At 48.5% G+C, this 26369-nt stretch overlaps 1 protein-coding gene across 2 annotated transcripts; it reads left to right on the forward strand.

The window, feature by feature from the left end:
• SMAD7 (SMAD family member 7) lies at positions 1 to 26369 on the forward strand. 2 transcript variants are annotated; one of them, XM_074931565.1, is made up of 4 exons: positions 1 to 529; positions 1076 to 1129; positions 6192 to 6266; positions 24531 to 26369. In XM_074931565.1, exons 1-4 carry the CDS (start codon positions 1 to 3, stop codon positions 25067 to 25069), a joined length of 1197 nt encoding a protein of 398 aa, XP_074787666.1. In that variant the 3' UTR covers positions 25070 to 26369. The 2 variants fall into 2 exon arrangements, with proteins under 2 accessions (XP_074787666.1, XP_074787667.1); XM_074931566.1 differs by having other exon boundaries at positions 6195 to 6266.

A 26369-nucleotide genomic window follows, 5' to 3' on the forward strand; every position in this document is an offset into this window, starting at 1 on the left:
ATGTTCAGGACCAAACGCTCGGTGCTCGTCCGGCGGCTCTGGCGGAGCCGCGCGCCCGGCGGCGAGGAGGAGGAGGAGGAGGAGGCGGCGGCGGGCGGCGGCGGACCCGGCGCGGCGGCGGCGGCGGCCGAGGCCCGGGCGCATGTTTGCGGCGGGGGGCGCGGGTGCTGCTGCCCCGGCAAGGCGGTGCGCGGCGGGCGGGGGTCCGCGGGCGCGGAGGGCGAGCTGAAGGCGCTGACCCACGCCGTGCTGAAGCGGCTGAAGGAGCGGCAGCTGGAGGGGCTGCTGCACGCCGTGGAGTCCCGCGGCGGGGCGCGGACCCCCTGCCTGCTGCTGCCCGCCAAGGCCGACTCCCGCCTGGGCCAGCACTGGTACCCGCTGCCCGTGCTGCTCTGCAAGGTGTTCCGCTGGCCCGACCTGCGGCACTCCGCCGAAGTCAAGCGGCTATGTTGCTGTGAATCCTACGGCAAGGCGCACCCCGAGCTCGTCTGCTGCAACCCGCACCACCTCAGCCGGCTCTGCGAGCTTGGTGAGCGGCGGGGACGGGGCGGGGGGGCGGCGGGGGGGATGCGGGGATGCGGGCGGCTCGGCTCCCTCCCGCTCAACTTTTATTTTCCAGGCGGACAACCGCCGACACCAAAACTTCCCACCGCCGTGCTTGCTGTCTTTGATGCTTTTGTTTTTTAGTTTAGACCCGACCCCGCTCCCTCCACACACGCACACAGACCCGGGGCGCTGCCTCCCCGCCGGCCCCGCGCCGTGCCCGGGGATTAGGGGCCGGTGGGCCCCGGCGCTGCCGCGGCTCCGCCGAGCCAAGGAGGCCCCGATCAGACAGCCCGAGCGGCAGATAGCAGGGAGACTGGCGCCAGACGGCCCCTTTTGTTTATCTGACAGCTAAATATCAAGGCAATCACCGCCTCGCTGCCCTGCCTCCAACCCCCAGAGCTAAGACAAACAGTTTTGCTAAAAGAATGCCACTGTTATCATAAGTTCCTATCTTTTTTCTTTTCTTTTTTTTTTTTTTTTCCTTTCTCATGGCTCTGCCTTTACGTTCTCTGTACTTTTCTAATTCCAGAGTCTCCCCCTCCACCCTACTCCAGATATCCAATGGATTTTCTCAAACCAACTGGTAAGTGGACTTTTTTCAATGCAAGCTTGCAGATAAAAAAAGGGAAAGCAGCCCCTTTTCTCAGGGGAAACGTCTGCCTTTTGTCATGCCGAGATGCATTTTGTTTGTGGGCTGCTTGCGTGCTTCTGTGCCTTCTGATACCCCTGGAAGCTTTAACATACAACTCGTATCTAAGACACCCTCTGCACAAAGTGGGATTTTAAAACTCTGGCCGGAAACTTTAGGAGGGATTGCGATGCAGCACAGGCCTTTGCAGCTCGAGCCACTTGGAAAGCCAGGAAACCTGTGGGCTCCAGTTGTAAATGGCAGTGCTCCCGCACCCCTGGGTGAATCTGTAGGGATTTGGGTTGGGATGCAGCACAGCTCTGGCTAGCATCTCCCTGATGGCTGGGGATCCCAATGAGCCTTGACAAATGGAGTTGGTAGAAACCTTTCTGTGCTTTAAAGGAGCCTCATCCCGCCTTGTCAGGTTGAAAAAAATTAAGAGCGTTGAAAAGTTGGGGTTTTTCCTTTTACTTTTTTTTTTTCTTTTAGCACTGCTCTGCATGCCTGTTGCTTGTAATTGAATGTCAGGGTGCCAGGGGAGAAGCCCATTTGAGGCTGGCACCAGCTCTTTTGCGGTTGTCTGCATAAACTCTTGGTTGGCAGCGAGCTCGCCGGGTGTGAGATAAATCGGGCTGGGAGAAGGAGGGGAGGTGGGGAGAATCGGAAACGGGGGGTACTCGGGGAGGAGCAGCTCCTGGCTCCCTGAGGATTAGTGGGTCTGGAGTGTTGGCTGGAGCACGGTGGTGTCTGTGGTCACATCCCTTCCTCGCAGCAGGCAGGAGGGGCACGGTGGTGAGGGAGGCAAAGATGGGTGGATTTCTGCAGACCAGTATCGAGTCTTTCTTTTTTTTTGGTGACCAAAAGAGCAGTTCATGTAAAATTACTGTGCTTCATTTTCTCGGGACTAAAAGAACCCCCAAACTTGGTTCGGACACACGGGGTGCTGTTGTGGGGTCTCATCCTGCTCACTGCTCCTTCAGAGGCTGGACTGTTGTTTGTCCCCTCTGCAAGCTCTAAGAAAGACTACTAGGTCTTTTTATGCCTTGTGGAAATCATCAAAGCCGTTTAACAGACAGTTGGGTTGCAAAGCATGAAGTATTTTGCCTCTGAGTGAAAAAGGGGGAGATAAAGACTCATGAATGAAAGAGGGATATCAGGAGTAGGTTCAACATCCCGAGCATGTGCTGGGATGCAGAAGGGTTGTTCCGTAACAGACTCTCAGGGTCTGCTGGGTTGCAAAGTTTTGTGGGTTTGGGTGAGATTGGCATCCTTTTGACTGCATCCCTGCTGGGGAATCTTCCCCCAAAAGTTTATATTTCTGCCTTTATTGCCCTTCTTGCTAGCCAGTGGTGATCCTGGCATGGGATTCAAAGGGGATTCAGAGCTGCAGGAGAGAAGGATTAAAGCTTGCCTTGGGTTTTCTGATGAAGATGTTAGGATAAATCTATTAGCATGGTTTAAACATCCAATCTGCCTCTGCCAGGACCTCATTTTCAGTTAGCCGAGTGATACATTTATTCATTAGCAAGTGTTGACACAAGGTAGCAAAATGTGTGTAAACAGAAAAGCCGCAGAACATGAATGTGCCATTTCGAAAGGAAAAGTTATTCCTATCGGCCAATAGGAAGTGATTAACGTTGCCCATCGGAAACCCAGAAACAACTAGGTTACTCACCAAAAAGTCCTCCTTTTTTTTCTTTTTTAAAAGAAAAATCCATTTGGCAGCTGAACTCTGACTAACAGGGCCGCGGCAGGCACCAGCGGAGCCTGGAAGTCTGTTGTTGCAGGTGGGTTTTGCAAGCTCAGGGTTTCTCGGCGTTTCCTCTGCGGAGCGACCGAGGGTTTCCCGTCCCAGCTTCGGTGCCATCTCCTGCGGCAGTTTCCCAGCGGGATGTTGAGGGTTGCTCGCCACGGGCTGGCTAGATGGAAGAGGGGCAGTAGGTGATGATGGGAAGGTGTGAAGTCTGGCTTTACCTGGCTGAGATGCAGGAGCCACCTTCTCGCATGGGACCTTGGGTGGGAACGGTCCCTCCATTTACATTCGGGCAACTGCATCTGCCAGTGGAGCTGGGAACGTGCATCCAGCAGGAGACTTCTGCTTTTTTAGCAAGTGTGATAGTGGTCATAAAATTATTCAAGCATTTAGTGCTACAACTTGTAAGTGCTTCATATGGACCACAGACAGGAATAGCTGGACCAGCATGAGGTCTGGCAGTGGTTGCCAGTGCCCATGATTGTAGAATCACAGACTGGTTTGGGCTGGAAGGGACCTCTAAAGGCCATCTAGTCCAACCCCTGCCATGGGCAGGGACATCTTCACTAGATCAGGTTGCTCAGATCCCGTCCAACCTGGCCTGGAATGTTTCCAGGGATGGGGCATCCACCACCTCTCTGGGCAACCTCTGCCAGGGCCTCACCACACTCATCATACACAATTTCTTCCTTCTGTCTAGTCTGAATCTCCTTTCTTTTGGTTTAAAACCATAATGATGGGGATTGCATTTTCTTTTTTTGGAGGTGACGGAGGTTGGGACAGGCTGTGTTGCTGGCTGGAGGAGTGCAGGGATGAACAGGGAGATGGCAGGTCTGCTGTGGATTTTGAAATGTCACATCAGTCTGTGTGTTGATAGATCTAGTGTTCGTGTACTGGCTGTAGAGTGGAAAGATCTGCCCCTGACAGCTGGATTACCCATGGGAAGGCTGTAGGTCCAGGCTGGCTTGCTTGTTCATCAAGGAGAGGACTTTCCTTCTCCGTTACATGGGACAGTTGCAGGGATGGGTGATGGTGGCTTGCATGGGTCAGGCTCACCCTGCAGTCCTGGAGGCGTGTGAGAGCTCAGCAAATTCCCTGGAGGAGCTGCCACCTGTGGCTGTGTTGGAAATGAGATGGACAGCGGTGCCCCCAAATTATTCAAGCAGATACTTTGACCCATCATTAAGTGGGACAGGGGGCTGCAAGGGGCTGTGTCTGTCGTGCTCCTGTGCAGCTGGTCTTGGTGGTGCTGGAGTATGAGAGTGCAGGAAACCCAGTGAGATGTCACTACAGAGTTGAATGCCCTCCTGTGGCATCGATTTTCAGGGGCATTGGAAGTTTGGCAGCTTCCAGGAAGTATTCGGCACCTCGCGAGGTTGGGCTGGTGGCCACCAGGAATAATTGTGTGTCTCTGCGATGGTTTTATATTGCAGGAAGGCAGTTTTGGGAGGAGATTCACATGAGTTGCCTTGATCCTACCTCTGATCCTATGACTGAAATACAACAATGGCTGAACTATGACTGAAAGTAAAACAAGCCCGAGTACCCTCTGCTAGCGAGGGCCCTTGGCAGATCGGTGGGTGATAGGAAGAGCACAAGAATGAAACCAGCCACGTGTAGGGCAGAGAGCCCAGGAGGGTCCTGCCATTGGGCTTACCCCACACCTGACCATCATGCTTCGTCTAGAGTTGAAGGTGCATCAGGTCTGTGTCCTCTGAAGAGTCTTCAGAGGGTAATTAATTGATGAAGGGAACCAGCTGTTGGATGATGGGACACGGGAAGGGAGCCGACAGCTGTGAAGAAGTCCTGGAAGCACATCACCCCATTGCTAGGGTTCTGCATTTTAAGTCGGGATAGGGTTCTTGCCTGCCATCCTGTCTGATGTGATGAAGACCTGGTCATGTGTGATCCCTGGAGCAAGACAACAAGGAAAGGGCAAATTAGCCCTTTTTCATGCAGGAACTCATCAGGGAGCTGTAACTGGGGGCACATGGGGCCGAGTGTAGGGCAGGGTGGTCCAGTCTGAGTCCAGAAAGCGTCTGTAGCCCAAGCAGTTCAAGCCAACTCAGGGGAGGGGCAGGAAGAATCTTCTGTCTGGACTAGAAAGGGTTAAAAAAAAGAAAAAACATATTTCTTTAAAACATAGAAAGCAAGACCAGACATTTAGGGAGAGTATCGTATACAGTATTTCACAAGTAAGTCCATTTCCTGTCTCCCCTATTGTTTTCGGTTTGATTAAGTATATCCTGTTAAACTGTATATTCCTGTTAGGGCTTCTACTTTGCTCTGATAAAATGAGGTTACGCAGTCAGGAATTTCTTTTTCATTGGGATTTCAGGGATGAAATCTCGAAAAACGGCTATCAGTAGGGAGAAAATTAGCTCTCCTGGTGGTGGCCCTAGCTTTGAGATCCAGCCGTGAGCGAAATGATGTCATTAGGGAGCCCAAATTGGACAAAACCCGAAGTCCCCGAGAACCTGCTGAGGACCAGAAGGTTGCATGAACTTCATGGGTCTTCTCAGACTTGTCCTTGAGCTTGTCTCCCCCATGATAGTGACTGAAAAGCTGGAGTTTGACTGTAGGATCAGAGGATCGGTGTTGGCTTCTGGTGGCTGTCACCTGGAGCAGCAGGCTTAGGGTGGAAAGGTCCAAACCTTGAGCTCCAGCACCTCTATGCAACCTCTCATGGGGCAGCTGATCTTTCCCTGCCCTTGCCCTTTGCTGGGGCATGCAGGAGTGGATCCAGTTGCCCACCTGTCCCAGGAGGTGACAGCGGGGTGTAAGATCTGCCAGCAGCTGGCGGTGACAAAAATTGAGCAGGGGAACACAAATGTAGACCATTTGCCACAAAAGAGTGGCGATGAGACATTTCCCTTTCGGTTCTCATTTTGGTAACTTACAGGTGTCGACTAAATTGGGTGCATGAAGCCATGATTTAAGCATTTTTGGGAGCTCGCTTACATCAGAACGATGACAACCTTGATCTCATTACCCGATGACTTGGCCGGAGAGGTGGCAGCCAGTCTGTAATTTTTGCTGGTCTATAATCAGCATTGGCTGCTTATGAAGCACAGCATGCAGCCTTGATGGAGGCGATGAGCTAGGGTGGATGCTTCTTGATGAACTACTGCCTCTGCGCAGACAATTAGTAATCTCTTCCTGCTAAACCCTTTGGAATGTGTGTTCTGCTTGCGGCGATGCTGGGAGCCTGCAAAGAACCACCTATATACTGATTTTTTTTTTTTTTCTTTTCCTTCGCTCCAGCAGATTATCCAGACTCTGTGCCTTCCTCCACTGAAACAGGGGGAACTAATTGTCTAGCCCCTGGGGGGCTTTCAGGTAAGACATCTCTTGTTGCCCTTGATTTTGGCCGTGGGTTGTGTTGACCGAGGGTCCCGATGGAAGGCGAAGCGATGCTGGGGAGTTTTGGGGATGCACATTGTTGAGAAAGGTGTGCTTGAAGGGGGAATTAGGTTTCGTTTCAGTAGCAGCCACGTACCTCTTGCACAGAGGATGTGTTGAAATCCCAGCTGAGCTTCTCCAACCCCCAAAGCCTGTATTTCCTTTGAATTCCCGCCTTGCGCTCCATTACTTTTCGGAGTGAGGCAGGAGGAGGTGTGCTGGGAAAGGCTAAGGGATGTTGGCCACCCGTTAGTTTGGATGCATGGATTATCAGAGCAGGTGTGGTTGTGCCTTGCAGAAAGATTCGGTGTCAAGCTCTCCTTGACTTGATGGTGGTGATGACACCTCTTCTCTCTTGGACGAGAGCCGTGCTTGGGCTTTGCTCCTGGTAGGGTAACCAGCACCCTGCATCTCATGCATGAGGCTTGTGATGCCTGGTGAGGAAAGGTGACCGCTTTTTTTGCAAAGGATGTTGCAGAGGAAGTCAGACTCGATCCTTGTGAGTCCCTTCCAACTTGGGATACTCTATGATTTCCCTTGTTTTCCCGTTTGCCATCTCCTTCAGCCTCCAGGTGCCGTAGCAGGATGGGGGTTCGGAGGGTTGTTTTCCCCACCCTTCTTGGGCTTTTCATAGAATCCTAGAATGATTTGGGTTGGAAGGGGCCTTTAAAGCTCACCTAGTCCAAGTCACAACACCTATTCCAAGGTGTGATGTCTCCAGCACCTCATCTCCCACCCTGCACCGGCCAACTCTGTGGCTGGGCTTTGTCTCTACCAGGATTAAAGTGTCTGAAACCACGTACCTGCATGTACCTGCTGATGTTTGAAGGTGCTTCTCTTTGTGGGCATGTCTGCCTGATTTATGATTTATTCATTGCTCTGAAACTGGAATTTCAGAAATAGGTCGGTGGCGGCCGCACGCGTGCGTGCATCTGCCCCCGCCTCTCTCCAGGAATTGCGTTTGGTGTGGATGTCTTTAAGTGAGCCTTGTTTGTTTTTCTTTGGGTGTAATATATACCCTGTCTGTTATTTGAGAGGGGAGCATATTGTTTGTTCAAAGGCCCTAATGAGAATTAATCAAACGGAGAGGGAACAGAGAAACTTGTTGCTGGGTTTTTTTTTTTTTTCAAATGCAGAAGACTTTTGGGTTTTTCTTTATTTTTTTGCTGGTGGAGCCTATAGCTTTAGGGAAGGAAACAAAAAGACTGTAATAAGAAAAAAGACAAGAAGCAAAACAACACAATAAGGATGTTGTTAGAATTATTTTTTTTTCCTTTTTCCTCCTGAAATACACCCGTTGCAGAGGGGAGGAGAGAGTTCAGTTCCACAGGATACCACATGAAATAAGCAGAGGAAGTACTCGCTTTTAAAAGGGGGCTTTCTGTAAGGTTCAGCCTATTGATAACATCTCGTCTGGCTGCTCTGCTCCCGAAGGGAGGGCGGGAGGTGGGGGCTTGGGCTGCAGGAAATAACACGGCTCATTCCCGGTGCCTCCCGAAGGGCCATGGGAAGGGGAGCCCCAGCTCCTTCATAGAGCCCCCTCCCCAAAAGAAAGCATGTTCCCCCCTGAAAATGCTTTTTTTGAAACTTATTTTACTCTACTATTTCATAGGATTTTTTTTTTTTGGTCTTCCTTATCAAAGGTTCCCCCCCCCACCCTCCAAGCCTAGAAACAGAACCTTTTACAATCATTAACTGCTCTTTTTTCCTACCCAAATGTAATTGTAGCCATTTAGTTTAATGAGGAGCTGATAGGAGAGTTGACTCATGAAGGGATACGGTTAGCTACCCAAGCCCTGAAACAAAGCCGAATGCCTCCACATGAAAGAGCATTTGTTTTGAATTTGCTCTGATTTACTGGCATCTCCCTTCCGTGCGCTGAAGTGCAGCACTGAAAATTCCCAACTGGAGAGACCCAGTCGAGAAAGGAAAATAAACGCACTTCACAACAATCCTCCAAAGCTCACTTTCTCCTTCTTTTTTCTAACCCCCCTGCATATTTTAGTTAGCAGAAGAGTGTATTTGAAGTGGGCTTTAAGGAGTTATTGGCAGGGTACATGGGGAGTGCTTTGGCTTGGTCTTATCTAAGTTTGGGCAGGTGGAGATGAGTGATGCCGGGTGGAGAACACAGCATCCTTCATCCCCTCCAGAGCAGGGCTGTATACTCTGGATAGGTGGCTCCTTGATGAAAGGATGGCTTTAAGAAAAGCAAGAAAACCCCAGTTTTGGAAGATTTGGAAGCTGGAGTAGGTGGCTGTAGAAGACATTGTGGGGGGATGGTGTGTTGCTGTAGCATCGTGGCCACCTAGCACTGTAGCCTTTGGCCACCAGTGATAGGCAGTTGATGCTGGTGTAGTAGCGGTGTTCAAAGCCAGTAGACCTGCCCTAATGTCTGGAAGCTGGAAGGGCAGGATTTAGTGAGGCAGATCGCTCTTGGCACGGAGAATTTGGGAACGAGGCCAGCTTGGGGTTCACAGCTACCCTGGCAGGAAAACCACGTGGTGGGGTTGAGAGGGTGATGGCAGGAGGAGCATTAAAAAGGGCAAGGAAGCGAGTGGCCTTGCAGCTCTCCATGAGGATCCTTTGATGATGAGGAGTCTCATGTCTGGTCACCGCTGGGCTTGCAAATCTACTTCTGGAGGCTGAAGGCAATTTCGCTGATGGATACCAGAGGCACTGGAGGACGTGGGAGGGGGAGCAGCAAGGCCAGGGGAATGTACGGGGAATGTTTTCTCCTTGCGATAACTGATCTGAGCTGCTCTTTCCTGCCCTCCTCTTTCTGTTCTCCCTCCTGGCCCAGGAATGCAATATTTAGTCCTTCATGCCGTGCTGGTGTCCTCATCTCATCTCTGCTGTCTCTTCCTCAGACATCCTTTTCTCCAACTGATGCACCCCTCATTCCCCCTGAGATGCTGGCTCTTGCTTCCATATTCTTGCCTTTGCTTATTTTCTTATATCTTTATTTTTGTCGGTGGTCACTCTGTGGGTAGGTAGGGACTGCTTGCTCACAGTGTCTACCACCAACATGGTTGTGCTCAGGTGTTACCAGTCCAGACCCTTTCTATACTCAACATGGTTAAAGGCAAAAATTCCCACTGGACATAAAAATAATTTATGTAAAAAGGAGACAGGGGGTGTTTTTTCCTGTATTTTGAGCTGACTTGTTCTCAGCAGATGTGTTTGGTTATGACTCTTCTTTCAAACAAGCGAAGCCATGCTTGCAGGGCCCGGTGGTGGTCAGCTCGTGGTCTGGTGGCATCTGATCGGTGGGGGCCATATTCCTGTGTGACCCACGAAGGAGCTCTGCTCCTTGGGTGGGAGACAGCGGTGGTGCTTGATGGTGTTGGTGCTGGGTCTCTCCCCACCCAGCCCTGGACATCTCCCATTGACCCGTGTGTGACACGGGGCTAATGGCTCTTGGCTGATGGAAGGTTGTGGTGCAAGAAGGTGACTCTCCTGCAGGAGAGATGAAAGGTCCTGGATGTGCTGGCAACTGAAGCTCTCCAAGAAGCCCATCATGGAGGGAAAGCAACATGAGCTGGCTTGTGTCCTTGCCACCTCTGCTGCTTTTTTATTTATAGGGGTTATTCATAACATACCAAACCTGAGAGTTTACCCAGATTTCAGCCCAATCCTGTTGACTTGTCTTGACTCTGGAACCACCCAAGGGTCTCCTGGAGCCAGTGGACATTGAGTGATGGTGCTTGGTGGGTGCTGGACCAAGACTCTGCAAGGCCTGAGGCTGGGAGACCTGCAAGGCTCTTCTGGAGCAAGTGCAGCCTCAGTTTCTGCCTCTTGACTCCTCTGCACCAAAAAGGTGGAAAAAGACCTCAGAGGGTTGGAGAAACATCAGCATTGCTCCATGCTCCGGCTCTCCCAGTGGTGGGACCTTGTCTGGTCCAAGGGACTGCTTGATTGAGTGACATTTCATTCCGAAGTCATGGGCAGGCCGGGAATGTTTCACTATGCCTTTGATCCCTGCAGCTATCTGCTCGCAAGGGAAGAAGCACCTTGTCCAATCTGGAGATATTTGTTCCCCAAAGTGGCTCCCCATCGCTTCCCCCCACCATGTAAATGGGATCCCACACGGTTTCTCTGGCAGGGTCCTGCCTGTGTTTTCCCATTCCCCCCTCCTTCCACCTCCATCTCATACAGAGTTTATAACCTCCTGTGAAATGTCTTTATTTACAAATTGGCATCCTATTATAATCTGAAATTGAGACATCTTCCTGTGGAACTAGGATTGTATATTTGTCCCAGGGATAAACAATTGCTTGGGAATTTTTTTTTAAGTCACTTATTCTTGGTTTATTTTTGAGCATACATCCTTTTAATACTTTTTTACTTGCTTTGGGAACCACAGGGCATTGTACCCTTCCCCTTCTAGCCTCGTAGGAGACATGATCCCCCTCCCCGCTTACCTAAAACCCACCATCCTGTCCTGGAAAGGACAAGGTTATCAGGGGTTAACGCCAAGATGACAGCACTGGAGCCTCTGGAGCAAAGCAGGCTGCCTGCCAGACTAGGAGCCTCCCAGCTCGCCTCGCACATCATCTGACCGTGGCCGGCGGGGAGGAGGGAGCCGGCGCTTGGCACCGACCCCGGGTCTCTTGGCTTGGCCACCCGCTCCAGCTCCTTCAGCCCCATGGGTTGGTTTTTTTTTTTAGTTTAAGGGCGATCTTGCCCTGTGGGGACCCCCCCGGGGGCACAGCCAGTATAGCACCCTTGCTGCCACAGGGATGCTGGGGGCATCCTTCTCCTGGCTTCTGGCTCTTGGCTAATTATCCCACCCCCCCCAAGCGAATAGAACCCATTTAATAGTTAAGTCCTGTAGAGCCTTTTGATCCTTTCCTAGATACGCTTCTAGGAGGGGTTTTAAAAACAACCTGGTGGCAGGGGTGCTCCCCCCATTAAATGCCAGGTGTTTCAAACCATCCCCGTACAGCTCCATTAAATCAATTTTTCTGGGTGCTGTCAGATTTTCCCAGCCAAATGGTGCCTTAAGAGCAGTCGACAATAAAATGCAGATGACCCCACCACCAGAGAGTCCTTCATGGTGGGGACCTTGATGTGGACCCCTCAGCTTTTATCCCACAGCCTGGTGCTTTTGAGGGAGGAATGAGGACAAATAGGTGAATTTTGGAGGTTAGGTGTTGATTCAAACCATGCTCTGCTTGCAAAAGTTGTCCTGATGAGCACCGGCAACTTGATCGTTGGGGACATTTAAAACTTGATGGGACAAAAACACTCGTAGAGGAGCAGCCCTGGTCTGGCAGGGATGCGGGCTGCATCGTTTCCATCCCTGCTGTCTGCCAGCGGGTATCACTTACACTAGAGGAACCAGTAACATTAACCACATGCATTTCCCCGCCGTCGGCATGGGGGATACCTATTTCTAACTGTGGCGGCCAAGGCCGTAAACCTTGATGCCGGAGAGGAAAAAAAATGGGGTACGCCCCATTTTGGGGTGCAGAGGGGAAAATGGAGGTGTGTGAGGCCCCCCCGAGCCCTGGCTGGATGCTCTGGGAGGGTGATAGGCTGGGCGGCGGGTGCTGGCTGAGGCCGGGTGCGCGTGGGTGCCAGCCCCACCGCCGTCCCCGGCCGGCTTGAATGACCCACGCCGCAGCCTGGCCGCCTGCCTACTGTCACAAAGGAGCTTCCTTTCCAGTTTATTTTCAGCGCCGAGATATTATTAACCGCTGAGGCACGGTCTCTGTTCTAACCACCCTCGCTTTTTGCCTAAATCGCTTTGTTTTGACCCCCCGTTGGCGTGCCAAGGCTGCCGGCTTGGCTCCGGTGCCGCCGGGGTACTGGCTGCATCACGGCTGCTGTTGAGGAACGGGAGGGCACAAAGAAGTGAGCGGCCTGATCCTGCATGGGGCTGAGGTTGGGGAAGGGAAGGAGCTTGGCGTCCCGCAGGATTTCCACCCTCTGACTTTGGATTAGCCCCTTGGTTTGGTTGCTTTGTTTTTTGTTTTTTTTTTTAATTTTTAAACTTCTCTTAAGAAATGCAGCATCTTGGGTGTTGCTGGCTGCCTCTGCAGTTTATTTTATTTTATTTAAAAAAAAAAAAGTATTTTTTTTAGTCCCCCTCCCTCTCCCCCCTTCCCCTCCCCTCTTCTCTTATCTCTTCTTGCTTCTTCTGGTTTTGCTTTTTCTCTCTCTCATTTTATTTTCTTTTATTTTACTTTTTTGATGCAAGAAAAAGCTTTTCTGGGCACATGTTGCAGGGATTTTCCATCCCCATCAGGGGAAGGGTGGGGGCTTGCATCCCCTGTGCATGAACCTGCCGCAGGAGCCACCCCTGTGGGGGTCTTTGCAAATGGGCTGAAGTCATTGGGTCCGAAAAGCTTTTTCCAGGGGTTTTTGTGCTACTAGGGATGTGACGTGGTGTTTGCTAACAGACAGCCTTTCTCTCCCCTTTTTTATTTTCTTTTTTATTTTTCCCTTGTTTTTTTCCCCTCCCCTCTTCTGGGTAGCCATTTAAATATGTGATGATAACTTTCACCCTGTTAATTAACAGGAAACATTGGGACAAGACAGGAAATTACATCAGTCTTTTATGAGGAAAGAGCCAAGAAGAAAAAAATACAAGAAAACATAGTTATTAGTGAAAGGAAAGAAAGTGCTGGGGGAGGAGGAGAAAAAAAAAGGAGGAAAACCCCCCCCCCATCCCATGGGCCCAGCTTTTCTGAGGGAGGCTGCTCCAATACTTGATTTTATTTTTATTATGATGAAAAATATTTGACTAGCAGGGTCACCTTTGCTTGAGCGCGACGCTCGAGCTTCCCGAGGAATCTTTTTTTTTTTTTTTTTTCATGCCTTTTCTCAGCTTCCTTCCCCAAACTGTGAGGCCTAGGAAGCTCTTGGCCGGGAGACTAATTTTGGTTTGGCTGCTCAGCCCTTCAAATTGGTCCCCACCCAGTGTCATTATCTTGGTTTTAACTTGCAAGGGGAAAGAAAAAAAACCACCCTGTAAGAGCTGGCTCAGCCCTTCTCTACCCTTTTAACCTCGCTGCATGAAAACCTCCCGGCTTCAGCTCTCCGGTTGGGTTGTGCCGGCAACACCAAAGCACCACGGGGTGGTTGCAGGAGGTCCTGGTGATGCTCTCGGTGATGCTTCTCCGTGTGTGATGGCAGGTGCCCAGCTCTGTGGTCCTTCCTCATCCTCCTCGGGGATGGAGTAAGGTGCCTGGTGGGGTGCTGGGTTTTGGCGAGTTGTCTATGGGGTGAAGTCCAGCTCCCGTGGGCTCTCCGGGCTTTTCCCTTGGGTCCTGAGCACGTGGAAAGACAGATTTCTCCCTTAAATGAATAGCTCAGAACTGCTTGGGATGTTAAGACTTGGAGAAAATGTGTACCTATGTGTACATAATAAACAAGTCTGTGGATGGTTATATGTTCAACAAAATGTATTCAACCTGTATATATATATATATATATATATATATGTATAAGTTGAATGTGTGTATTGAATATATTATATGTGTAATTATATGTAATATATACATATATAGGATACATTAATATATCATGAACATATATATAATTATATGTAATACATAGGCTGAATATATTCAGTATATTTATTAAATATTGAATATTTTTATATATAATTATATATATATATATAGGTTGAGTAGATTTTGTTTGTAAAGCTGCCAAAACTGCATCCATAAGAGCTGGCTTTGCCTTGGAGAAACTCAGGTGTTGGGAAGGTGGTGAAGGTTCAAACATTCTCTGCTTTTACAACCAGTGAAGTTGGCTCTAGATCCAGTGATTTTTGGTGATGGAAACTCATGGGTTGAATTTATAGATGCTTAAAAATTGCGGGGCATTGCTGCCAAGGGGGAGCTCCCTCCATGGTGAGTGATGCAAGATAATACCTGAGGGGTTGTGTGTGTGTTTGCGCATTGGTGTACAAGGTGGGGTTTGAGTGGAAAAGCAAGGAAAATAGCAAAATAGTTGAGAAGTTAAACTGAGATGGGGTGCTGCTCACCCACGCGGGACAGCTGCCGGTGACCCCGTGGCTGAGCTCTGGCAGCACCTTCCCGGGCAGAGCGGATGGAGTAAATAACTCCATAAAATCATCTCTCGAGCAGGAATCAAATAACAGGAGTTTTATTTGGAAAAGGAGCTGGGAGCCTGAAGTTACATCACTGCGTTTGAACTGATGAATTCATTTTCTTTGGAAGCCAGGCTGAGACTTTTTAGATCATTATAAGGAACAAACCCATAAATCTTCATATGCAGAGGCCCGTAGTTTTCCTGTTCTTTGTCACAGCCGAGCATGGAAAATGTATCCTGGGTGTCAAGACTGTGGAGCTTTGACACACCTGAGGTGTTGCACCATGGTTATTTTCTGGAGCCGCCGGCATGGTGCTGGGTTTGCCGAGCCCCGAAAACCTGGGATTGCCCCCATGGGGGGATGCTGCTGGGTCTCAGTGATGCCACCCTGGCTATGGCATGGTCCCTGCCTGGAACACGACTCTGCCGCTGCCACGAAAGCGGGGTGGGATGAGCACAAGGAGCTTTTTGATTTTTGTTTTCCTTTGTTGGTTGTTTTGTTTTTTTTTTTAATCTGGGTCCTGCCAACCTGCCCCGTTTTATAGCCTGGGGCAAACCTCTGCCAGCCTCCATCTGCGAAAGGGGGGTGCCAACTCCACCAGAGCGCCGGGAGGGTTAATTACTTAATGAATGTAATATTCTCTATAATTGCTAAGCGTTATTAATCCAGAGCGAAGTGAGAGGCGAGGGGAGGGGTGTGTCCGTGGCCAGGCTTGTGAACTCCATCCAAACGCTGTCTGTCTGTCCGCCCATCCCTTGCTTGCCCCCTACCCGGGTAGGGGCTGATGCTGTCTGTCCGTCGGTCCATCCGTCCCTGGGCGGCGACCCTGCCTGTACGAGAGCGTGCTTCACCGCCTGCTCTTAGGAATAGGCATGATTAGATTATGAAGGCAGACAGAAGTAATGATTAACTTTTTCAGTCTGCATGCTGTCTCCAGTCTGGCGCTGGGTGTTTTTTTTTCCCCCTAAGTAGGCCCTGGCCCCGCGTCGACAGGGTATTAGGTTGTAAAGAAAGCCAGGAGGAATGAAGGCAAGGGAGGGAGGGGAAAGGGGGGGGAGCCTTTTCCATCGGATCCGGGACTGGAATTTATTGGCAGGAATGCAGTAAATGCTCCAAATGCCAGCCCAGCTAAACAGTTTTCATAATTGTTACGGAGCGGGGCACGACGAGCGTGAAAAGGACTTTTGTTCCAACCCTGCTTTTTCCATGAGTTTATATCCCTGTGAGGGATGCTGCTCTGGGAACGGGAGCCGGGGGAGGAGGTTCTTTTTTTTGCAGAGGGGGGGGAACATATTTATGTCTGTTTTCAGTCTCTGGGGAGAATTCTAGGTCGGTGTGCTGCGAGGAGAGGGTTTTTTTTCGTTACTGAAATGAGAGCGGCAGCGATGCCGTGTGTGTGTGGAATGCAGTTGGGGGGGGAAAAAAAAATCCTAACACACATCTGTGTATTAGGTATCCGTTTGGAAATCCTAGACTGCTCTGCTTCAGGTTTTATTAAGGTCTTTACAAGGTTTTTAACATGTAACCCACATAGCTACACGTTGTCAGTGGAGAGCTGCGGCTTTCCTGGGGGCCGTATCCCTGCCCTCCCTGGGGCATCGCTGGGTACCAGGTGACCTCCCCGCTGCTCGCAACAGCGGAGCTTTATTTTTAATTGCAAAAGCGTTTTAAGGTCTTCATCCTCTAAAACCGAGCTCAGTGTCTGCGCTGAGGGGGCCTGTGACCCCGGGGCTGACGTGGCCCGGTGGCTTCTGGTGGCTTCGTCATACGCGTCGGTCATTTATCCCCACGCTGGAAAGGTGATGGGCAGGATGCTGTCACGGGAACCTCCAGCACAACCCAAGCCGGGAGAGATATTTTGGCAAGCTCATCCTCAGGTCTGATTTGCATTGTTGTAAGTCAGGAGCCTTTTGTGTGCTGGTTTCTCCTTCTCAGAAGGTTTCTGGTTGAGAGCTGGGTTGGGTATGGGTGGAGAAGAGGTGTGTCTTGGTAGCTGCTGAGGACAAAGCGCGGAGGTGTTCGCTTACCTCCGGGAGCTGGGGCTGGTACCAACCCCGAGTTCCTTGGTGGTCGCATGGCAGCATCTCACCAACACTGTCTTGGCCTTCCTGTGTTTTCCAGAGGAGCCTTTTGTCTGACTGTCATTAAAACGCAACTATTCCAGGTGCTATCAAGGCAGGGGAGGAGGTTGGAGGGTGCATGGGGCTGCAGAGCATCCTGCAGCACCTCCCGAGCCAGCAAGCCCTCCCAGGGCATTCCCACCAGCACAGGAGAACAGCAACAGGGACACAAGCAGCAAAAATAGGATCTCTGGTGGGTTTCCACATGGACCTGCCTGCCTTTGTGCCTGTCTGGGTGGCTCGGGGGTCTTAAAAACCCCATGGATGTTGGCAGTGTCCCTCTGAAAGGGTCTCCCCTCTTGAAGCATCTGTTCCTCCCACCCGACTGCTGGGTTGGAGCTTGGGGAAGGGATTCCCGTCCTACTGCTTTTTTGAAACAAGGGAAAAGTTTTCCCACACCTTTGAGGAGTGCAGAAGGAGAGGCAGATAAAGAAGGTTCTTTAAATTAAAACTTCAAAAATAATTAGACTGACTGTATACTAAACAACAGCAAAGAGGCCCATTTACTGTAAATATTATGAATGGATTTGGCTGGCTTCTTCATCCCCACCCTTCCTCTAAGGCTTTTCTCTGAGCTGAGTTGAAATTCGGCCTTCAGACAGCACGGTACTCTATAATTTGCATGGCTGATGAGGCCCAAAGCCTGGTACAGAGGAAACTGGAGTCAGCTGGCTCCTCTCTAACCGCTGGAGACAGGCAGACAGGCATTTTTGGTGTGTGCCTGCGTATTTTTTTTTTTTTTCCTCTTGTAGCTGCAGCCTTGCTTGTCTTTTAAAGAAAATGGGCACAAAAAAAGGTTCTTCTCTTCTCGAGTAATTTTTAGCCATGGTAATTGATTAATCACTGTAATTAAGACAGTAGCAGTGACTAATAGGATGTTTATGAATCAAATTTCTGGTTTGGTGGACTCCATGGACTCAGCAGTTTCACTTTGGTTCTTTCTTTGCTGTCCTTTGATGCAGGGGATGTTGGGGAGCTGGGCTTCCTTCACACCTATATATTGATCACCCTGTATTTTTCAAGCTTGGACTCCTGGGCCAGCTTTGGTCTTTGCCATACTGGTGCCTGCTCTTAAGGTTTTGTAGGTCTGCAACAACATGCTTGCAGGGACCCTTCCTTTGATTTGTTTTTTTGCTTTTAGGTCCTATCCCTGAATTAACCCTTAAAGGTCAGGGCTGGGTTTCAGGCTGGGAGAAGGTTGACTCAAGGCACCACCAAGGTGGGGGGGGAACCTTAGGGGTTGTCCTCAGGGATCAGTCATCTCTACCCACCATCTAACCCGACCTCGTTTCTGTCCTGATTTCACAAGAGGGTTTCCCGGCTGTGATGGTGTTGGAAGTTCTTGGCTGGGTCATCAGTGGACCAAGCAGAGCACTCCCAGTCTCGTAGGTAGCTGCTAAAATGAGTCTGAACCAAAGCCCTAGTTACAAATATCAGGAAATCCCAGACTCCTCCCCCTGATGGCTTCTGCCAGATTTTATCTGCTGTGTCCCCTTCAGACTAGAAAGGTTTCAAATCTGTTGGCAACGTCTTGGCTTTGGGATACCAGCCCTTCAAAAATTTCAGGAAACTGAAGTCTTTGGGGGAAACTCGGGTGGATGTTTATTTTCATGCAAGGTTACTTATTTTGCTAGGAGCAAGGAGCCATTTAAGTGATTGGGTGGACAACTTGTTAATAAATTAAATAATCTTAAGGCTCTTTAGCCTGCATGACTACTGTATATGTTGAGTAATAAGAGCTGCCTAATTAGACATAGACACAAATTTATGGTCTAGCCTGTCAATCCGCGGATTAAGGACTCCATAAGTACCTACTGACACAGTGGGCTGTAATGGCTTCTAAAGAGATGTTATGGTCTATCGTGTGAATAATCCACAGATTAAGGGCTCCCTAAGTACTGTGATGTGACCCACTGTCCCAGCACTTTGAGGGCTCTTTTGTTGGCCTGGTGGAGGGAGCCTGTGGGCCACCTTGAGCGGTGGCATCCCTGCAGTAGGTAAGGGTTTGTTTTCTTTGCAAACAACAGGAGCTTAACACATGACCATCCTCTAAATTAGCCTTTCAGAAATCATCCCAGCCATCAAAAGCAGGGGGTGGTGGGGGAAGTGAGGAAGCTGAAGCTGTCTAACCCTTGCGTGCAGGGAGATATAAAAGGTTTGGGGCAAACATTGCCATGGGTGGTGTCTCCAGGCTGCCCACAAGCTCCGTTAAAGGCACAAAGACCCTTTTCTGCAGCAGGATATATCCTTTAATTTGGAATTTTTTTTTTCTTTGCTTTTGCAAAGCATACCTGGAAATCTGGCTTTGAAGGATTTTCTTGGGTTTTTTTTTTTGTTTGTTCCCCCGCCCAAGTGGCCTGTAAATTATCCGAGAGACTAGAAAGGAAGTGAAATTTCCATTTTTGGTGCCTGCTTTGCTATTGATGAGCTGTGTGGTTGCACATCATGCTCAGTGTTGTCCTCACCTTGATGTAATGCCTGTTCGCTACTCAAATAAGAGTTCAGGGGTGTGTTTTTCCTGAGATCCTGCAAAAACAGCGCTTGCCAGTGATATGAGGGGCAAAACCACAATTGGAGTGCCCTGAGGACCCTCAAGAAGAGAATGGGAAAGCCCATAAACAGTTGCAGGACTTGTGTCTCCATCTTTTCCATCTCGACGAATAGGAGAAGATGGAGGGCATGGCTTCTGCCCCAAGCTCACAAATGCCACTTAAGGTCAGCCAAGAGAGATTACCGGGTGCGAGACGCGCTGAGCTTGGTCTCAGCCTTGGCCCCAGCCAGACGACACGTTGTGCTTACAGCAGTCCAGCCAATTTTTTTTTTTAAGGACAGATGCCCTCAGCGTGTGCTGACAGATAAAGGAGGAAGGACTATAGCTTCATCTGCTCATCGGCGGTGCCCACATTGCTTGTTTTCCAGCAGAAATCTTCCCTCCTGGTAAGCCAGGCAGGGATCTCACCACCCCTCCAGATCTCCTTGCTGCCCCAGGAGCTCACGTCCTGGTACTTCTGGGAAAAGTCCATAAAACCAATCTCCTTTTGGTGCTATGGTTTCTTGGTGGACATCTACATTAATTTATCTGTTGTCTTTACCCACTGGTGTTTGGTTATCAGTCATGCATGCAGTGTCAGCTCCACGAGTGGACCGGGTGAAGGTACCACAAAACCTGAGCAACCTGATCTAGTTGAAGATGTCCCTTCTCATTGCAGGGGGGTTGGATTAGAGGACCTTTAAAAGTCCCTTCCAACCCAAACCATGCCATGATTCTCTGATTCTATGAAAACGAGGAGCCTTTTGTTAGCAATTCAGGGTGGATGATGCCATGGTGAGTACTGCATCAGGGTTCGTGTTTCGTTGGAAATCCAGCCCCAGGGATTGCAAAGGAATGAAGGAAAGGAGGGGGTGTGATGGTGACAAGTTTAGGAAGAGCATGAGAAGATGCTTTGGGTCAAAGCTACTCTTTAAAAAATTTATAAATATATATTTAATATATTAAAATATATATTAAAAATATATAAAAATAATTTAAAATAATTTATAAATATATATATAAAATATAAATACATAGTTTGAAATGCTTCTACAGTTGGATAATTTAATTTGTGTCTAATCCTAATATCATTGAGGAAAGATCCAATTACAGGCATTTAAAAACCTAATCAGGAGCGCAGTTGCATTCCCATTTTCAGCAACGAGTTGTTATTATCACAAATATCAGTGACAATTTAGATAGCTCTTGACTTGATCAGATGGGAGTGGTCCCGGCGGGTGAGATAGCTCAGTGTGTGCTAAACTTGCTGTTTTCTTTAGAGGTTGGTTGATTACAGGAAAACCTTTAGCTATGTCAAAACAAAACAAAGCAAAACAAAAGATCCCCAGCCCACCTCCCCTCTATGTTCATGAACTTGGCACTGGGACAAGGCTGAGATCCAAAAGCTGGTTTTATGTTTTTTTGGTTTTGTTTTTCTTTTTTTTTTTTTTTTTAAATTCAATTTTGCTTAAATGGTTTGATTCTTCCTGAATGAAAAAAACCAAACCAACTTCCCATACTCCTAATAAAACTGCCAGAGCTTGGAAAGAAAAAGTACAGATGACGTGGTTTCATCGTCTTAAAAGTGTTCATGTGTCAAGGAGAAAAGCCACACCAGAAATTTTCTGCCACTTCCAAGCAATGTGAGATGTGAGACCTCCTGCCACAACTTGGGAGAACCAAGTATGGAGCCGTTACTGATAAATTTGGGTGTTTCCATGGTGTGAATCTCCCATACCCACCTTCATCTGGATCTCCTTGGTTTCAGCAGCTTTTAATTTTGGGGTGTTACTGGTCTGGTGTCGTATACAGGATTTCTGTATGGATGTAGCATTTTCTGCAGCATCCCTCCCCACAGTAGGATGGTGCTCTGAGCCCATGAGCAGCGTATGTAGACCTGGAGCTAGAGAAATCCTGGCTGTGGCCTTTTATTGAGCAATTTTGGGCAGGACTTGATATTCATGAGGGTCAAGGCAGGTGGTAGGAAACCTCACAGCCTCTCATGGTGGTTGCTGTGTTGGGAGGTAGCTGGGATGATGCTTTTGTGGAGGAAGCTCCTTCCTTGCCAAAGGATATGCTGGTAAAAGTCAGGGCAGCCTCTCAGGAACATTCAGGAGGGTGTAAAAAATATGGGAAAAAAAAAATCAGTTTTCCAGGGGAAATGAGGTATTGAATGACGTGTTTGTGCTGGAGCATCACTGGCTATGAACTCTCTGCTCCAAATTTCAAAAAAATGTTACCCCAAAGACTTTGGGGGTATCAAGTTATTGCCTTTATTTCTCCCCTCCATGCAGAAGTGTGCTCTGCTTCAGATGGCTGTTCTCTGTAGACGCAACAACGAATGATCAATACAACTAATTCTCTGAATTCCTGAGGGTAGACTTGCTTTATTTTCAGTTATTTTTTCATTATTTTTTTTTTCCACAATAACGTTGCACAATGCACTGGGGGGATCCTGACGGAGCCCCTAGGCAGGCTGTGATGCGAACCATGGAAAATTATAATAAACCAGTGACAGCAGTAAATGGAGGGATGCTTAATAAAAAAATAATAGCGGGGATGTTTATAGCACTAAACATTATTGTTGTTTGCTGGAACATGGGAATGCTCCCAGTTTGCTGGGAGTTTTCCAGGCATTTAAGAAGGGATGTGTTTGCTCCAAGGAGCTCATAAAAACGATGCTTTTAACTCAAAACAAGAATCTCAAAGCGTTTCTCAGCCATTTCTGGGCTGTCATGTGCAAAGATATGTTATGGGTGATGTGACTGCAAATTTCCCAGGATCTGGGTTTTCGTGTGGGTTTGTGGCAGGCAGAGGTGGGAGTTGGATAGTGGGTCCAGATGAACCCAGCGAGTTTGGTGCAAAATCCACCTATTTGCTTCATTTGTCCAGACCCATGATCATTGCCACCAAAAAAGACTTTTCAGGGGGAAAAAATCCTCCCATCACTGTAGGGAGCATGTGTCATTTTTTCCTCATCTCCTGCAACTTCCTCTCCTGTCTCTGCCTCCCAAGTGATGCCACTGGCTTTTCCCACCCTTTTTCCTGGCGGATGCCAGAATTAAGGAGGCGGGTGGGAGCAGGGAGGCTCCCCTGGGGTCCCAACAACTGTGAAAAGCAGCTTTGGTGGTGGCTGGCAGGGAGGCCTGATCCTGTTTATCCGAGCTCAAGCCTTATATTCTCATGGCTTTTTGACTAGACATCCAGTCAACAGCTGAAGCCCGCAAACGGAAGAGGCTCTGGCATATTTATACTGTGTGCTGGCATTGGCTCCTTAAAAAAAAAAAAAAATATCCCGGATTACCTAAGACTTGTCCTTGAGGTCTGGTCACCCCATGTCATTGAAAAACCTAGTGGGATTCATTCATGAACTTCCAGCCCTCCATAAAGGTCTGTTCATTCATAGCCAAGGCAGTTTTTTCTTTTTTCTTTTTTTTTTTTTAGTGTGCTGGCAATTAAATAACTCTTTGTAAGCAGCAATGAGCTACTTGTTAAGTGGTCTTCACTAATGCAAGCACAAATATCAGGTGAAAAAGTCTTCCCCCCCCCCACCCCCGGCCTCCTCCTGAAAGGGATGCTTTTACATTCAAATAAATAAAAACCCACAGGAGTTTCAGCGGGGTTCAATGGGTGTTGCTGCAAAATTCCCTCAACTGCTGTAAAACAAAACCCAAGAAGCTCTGGGCATCACTGGCAGGCAGTCGGTGGGGAAGGGCGATGGGTGGTTGAGATGGGGACGGATCCAGGAGCATCATCCTCCTGGATCTAGGACCATCCCCCCCCAACTTCCTCTATCCCCCAGGCGGGTGGAGGAAACACCATCCTGGGGTGTTTCTTTCCCCACCGCGTGCACCCTTGGGTGAGGGGCACCCCGTTTGTGTAAGGGGGGAGGTAACCCAAGCCACCCACCCTGACCCCCGTCGGTCCCTTGCACGGTGCCAGGTTTCAGCAGGATATAAAGTTATCCACCACGAAGTCCTGGGAGGCACTGAGAAGGGGAGGGGGAAGGACAAACCGGGGCACACCTTGACGGATGCTGTCCTGGGGATCACCCCCCAGTCTCTGGAACCCGCGTCCCCAGTTTTACCAGGAGCAAGGGTCCGTATTTTGGGGAATATGCAGTCAGGCCCATTTTTAGTAGCTGCCTCCAGCAACCGGAGAAATATTTTCCTCGCTGGCATAGAAATGAGGAAATTAAAAGTGTGTGGCTGGGCTTTTTTTTTTTTTTTTTTTTAAAAGCACGATGCAGAGCTTGAAGTACAACTTGGGAGATGGGAGAAAAATGCCTGCACTGGGGAAACGGGCTTATTAATAGCAAAAAACACAGAAAACAGGGCAGCCGGTGTGCTGCTGCTGCCATTGCTCATGCTGAGGGAGCTTTTTGGGTCTGCTAAGGTGATGCAGGGATAGTTTTGGGGTGCTAGGTTGCCCACCATAGGCAATCCCATAGCTGCTGCCACTGTGCAGGGGATTATTTCGGTAGTGCTCACTAACTTGCATTCCCAGCTTGATTTTTTTTTTTTTTTTTTTTTCCTTCAAATACAATTATAGAGATGAATATTTCCCAGGTCTTAACATGCCTACCAAGGCTGGAGGGAATTACCCACTGAGCAGCGCCGTGCTGCTGGGGATCCTCTGTCAGGAAAAGGCGCTTGTTCGTGTTTCTCAGCTCCCCTCCCTATTTTTTTCTCCTATGTCATGTCTTTACTGCTCACAATGGGTAATTATGGGCAAGGGGGTTAAAAGAATGGCTACGGGAATGAATTATTGGAGATTTTGAAGGTTTTTTAGGCCATTTTTATTAAAAAGCATGAGATTTCTGGTCTCTGTGGTTGGGTCTTCATCAGATGTTTCCATCCTCTCCATCACCCAGGCTCTGCCCACGGGCAGGGAAAAGCCCCATGAGCTAAAGCAGGCGAGTCCTTGTCCCCTCTGGTTCCATGGGGTGACCTTCAGTGTGCTTTTCTTAGCAGCACCTTGGTTTTTTTCAGCATCTGTGCACAGTAGGTAGTTATTTATAGAAATGGATCAGTTGTCTGGTGGGTGCAAATAAGGGGTTTTAGAGTGTTGGGTCTTTCTGGGTGCAGCTGGCTGGAGCACGTTGTCTCTCCTGTTGGCACTGGAGGTGTTCCCAGAGATGGTTTGGGTGAGGGATGGCTGCACCACGGGTGCTGCTGGTGAGTCTCAAGCCACTTTTGGAGGGGGGCATGGTGATTTAGGACCCAAAACTCCAAACAGAGCTAGGCAAGGAAGCAGCATGGGAATCCCCCAAACCTGGGTCAACTTAACTGGTCTTAATAGTGGCCTTAAGACATGGCATTTGGAAACGGTGGATGTGCTATGGGCGTTGGTGTGTGCATGGAAAGCATCATGAAGACATGGGCAGGCAAGAACCTGCCATCATTGCATTGCTTCCAGGTCATATTACCCTCCTGGTGCTCAATTTCTCCTTTTCTTCCTTTATTTTTTTTCCTCCTGTTCTGTAGATTCCCAAATTCTGCAGGAGCCAGGGGATCGGTCACACTGGTGCGTGGTGGCATACTGGGAAGAGAAGACACGTGTGGGTCGGCTGTACTCTGTCCAAGAGCCCTCCCTGGATATCTTCTATGATCTACCTCAGGGGAATGGTTTCTGCCTCGGACAGCTCAACTCGGACAACAAAAGCCAACTGGTGCAGAAGGTTCGCAGCAAGATCGGCTACGGCATCCAGCTCACCAAGGAAGTGGACGGCGTGTGGGTGTACAACCGCAGCAGTTACCCCATCTTCATCAAGTCGGCCACACTGGACAACCCTGACTCCAGGACGTTGCTGGTTCACAAAGTGTTCCCAGGTTTTTCCATCAAGGCTTTTGACTATGAGAAGGCGTACAGCTTGCAGAGACCCAACGACCATGAGTTCATGCAGCAACCATGGACCGGATTTACTGTTCAAATCAGCTTTGTGAAAGGCTGGGGCCAGTGCTACACAAGACAGTTCATCAGCAGTTGCCCATGCTGGTTGGAGGTTATTTTTAATAACCGATGACTCGAGACACAGTGGACTCATGACATTTATACTACTTTGCTGCTATTATTTCCTTCTGAGTGCTTGCTTTTCATGCAAACTTATTGTTTTTGTTTTGTTTTGTTTGTTTCCCCCCACCCCTCTTTGAGAAATAGCTTATGGAAAGATTTTTTTGTTTGCCTTGGGTATTTTGATAAATATATCTATTTTTTAGAAGTGTGAATGACCAATAACTCAGAAGGCCGAGAGAAGGATGCAGGGGGATGGATTGCATATAGTTACTTCACGCCTCTGAAAGGATCATCCTATGTGACTGATGGATTCAGAAGCCACTTGCTATATGTTATAGCTCCTTCTCTTGGATAAAACAACAAGATACCTGTATTTTTTACTCACCACCTTCCCTTTGCCATGCCTGGTGACGGTGACACCAAGATCCCTTCCCCAGCAGTCCTAACCCCACGTTGCCGCCAAAGGATGGTACAAAACCTTCCCAACCGGGTATTTACCCACCCTTTTAATTTTTATTTTATTTTTCGTGTTGCTGGGTTCATGTCTTGTCACTGTGTTCATTCTTCCACTGCTTTTTTTTTTTTTTTTTTTTTTGTGATCGTATTGATGCAAGGGGAGAAAACAACAGCGGAGAAACCTCATGCATGGCCCGTGCTTCATAATTTGAGCTGAGATGAGAAGCGACAGAAGCCTAAGCCTAAAAACAAAACAAAACCAACAAAACAAGTGAGAAGATGAAGAAAAAGTGTTCACGATAGTTGGTCTGTTGTAACCTGCTTAGATCAGGTTATCCTGGTACCATCCTATCTGGAAATGCAGTTGTGCTTTCATTTCTTCTTGAATTCATACACGAGTATGATACTTTTACACTGTTCTTAGCTCAATGAGCATGTTTAGACCTTAACATAAGCTATTTTTCTAAATATAAAGGTTTAAATGAACAAGAGAGCATTCTCATTGGAACTTTAGCATTGTAGTGCTTTGGAAATAAAACACACTCAAAAAAAAAAGGACTCCTTAAAAAACCCCTGAGATTTATTAAAGAAAAAAAATGTATTTTATGTTATATATAAATATATTATTACTTGTAAATATAAAGACGTTTTATAAGCATCATTATTTATGTATTGTGCAATGTGTATAAATGAGAAAAAATAAGAAAGATGCACTTTGCTTTAATATAAATGCAAATAACAAATGCCAAATTAAAAAAAAAAAAAAAAAGAACCCGAGATTGATGTTTTTTTCTATGGGTGTTATCATCCAGATGAATGTTTTTTCTAAAGGAGTTTATGTTCCATTAAAAAAT

This window comes from Athene noctua, chromosome Z (assembly GCF_965140245.1).
Source record: "Athene noctua chromosome Z, bAthNoc1.hap1.1, whole genome shotgun sequence".
Classification (NCBI taxonomy): domain Eukaryota; kingdom Metazoa; phylum Chordata; class Aves; order Strigiformes; family Strigidae; genus Athene; species Athene noctua.

Coding starts and splice junctions, on each gene's coding strand:
- SMAD7 (XM_074931565.1), top strand. CDS start 1: ATGTTCAGGACCAAACGCTCGGTGCTCGTCCGGCGGCTCTGGCGGAGC. Junction 530..1,075: donor CAGCCGGCTCTGCGAGCTTG/GTGAGCGGCGGG, acceptor TTCTAATTCCAG/AGTCTCCCCCTCCACCCTAC. Junction 1,130..6,191: donor GGATTTTCTCAAACCAACTG/GTAAGTGGACTT, acceptor CCTTCGCTCCAG/CAGATTATCCAGACTCTGTG.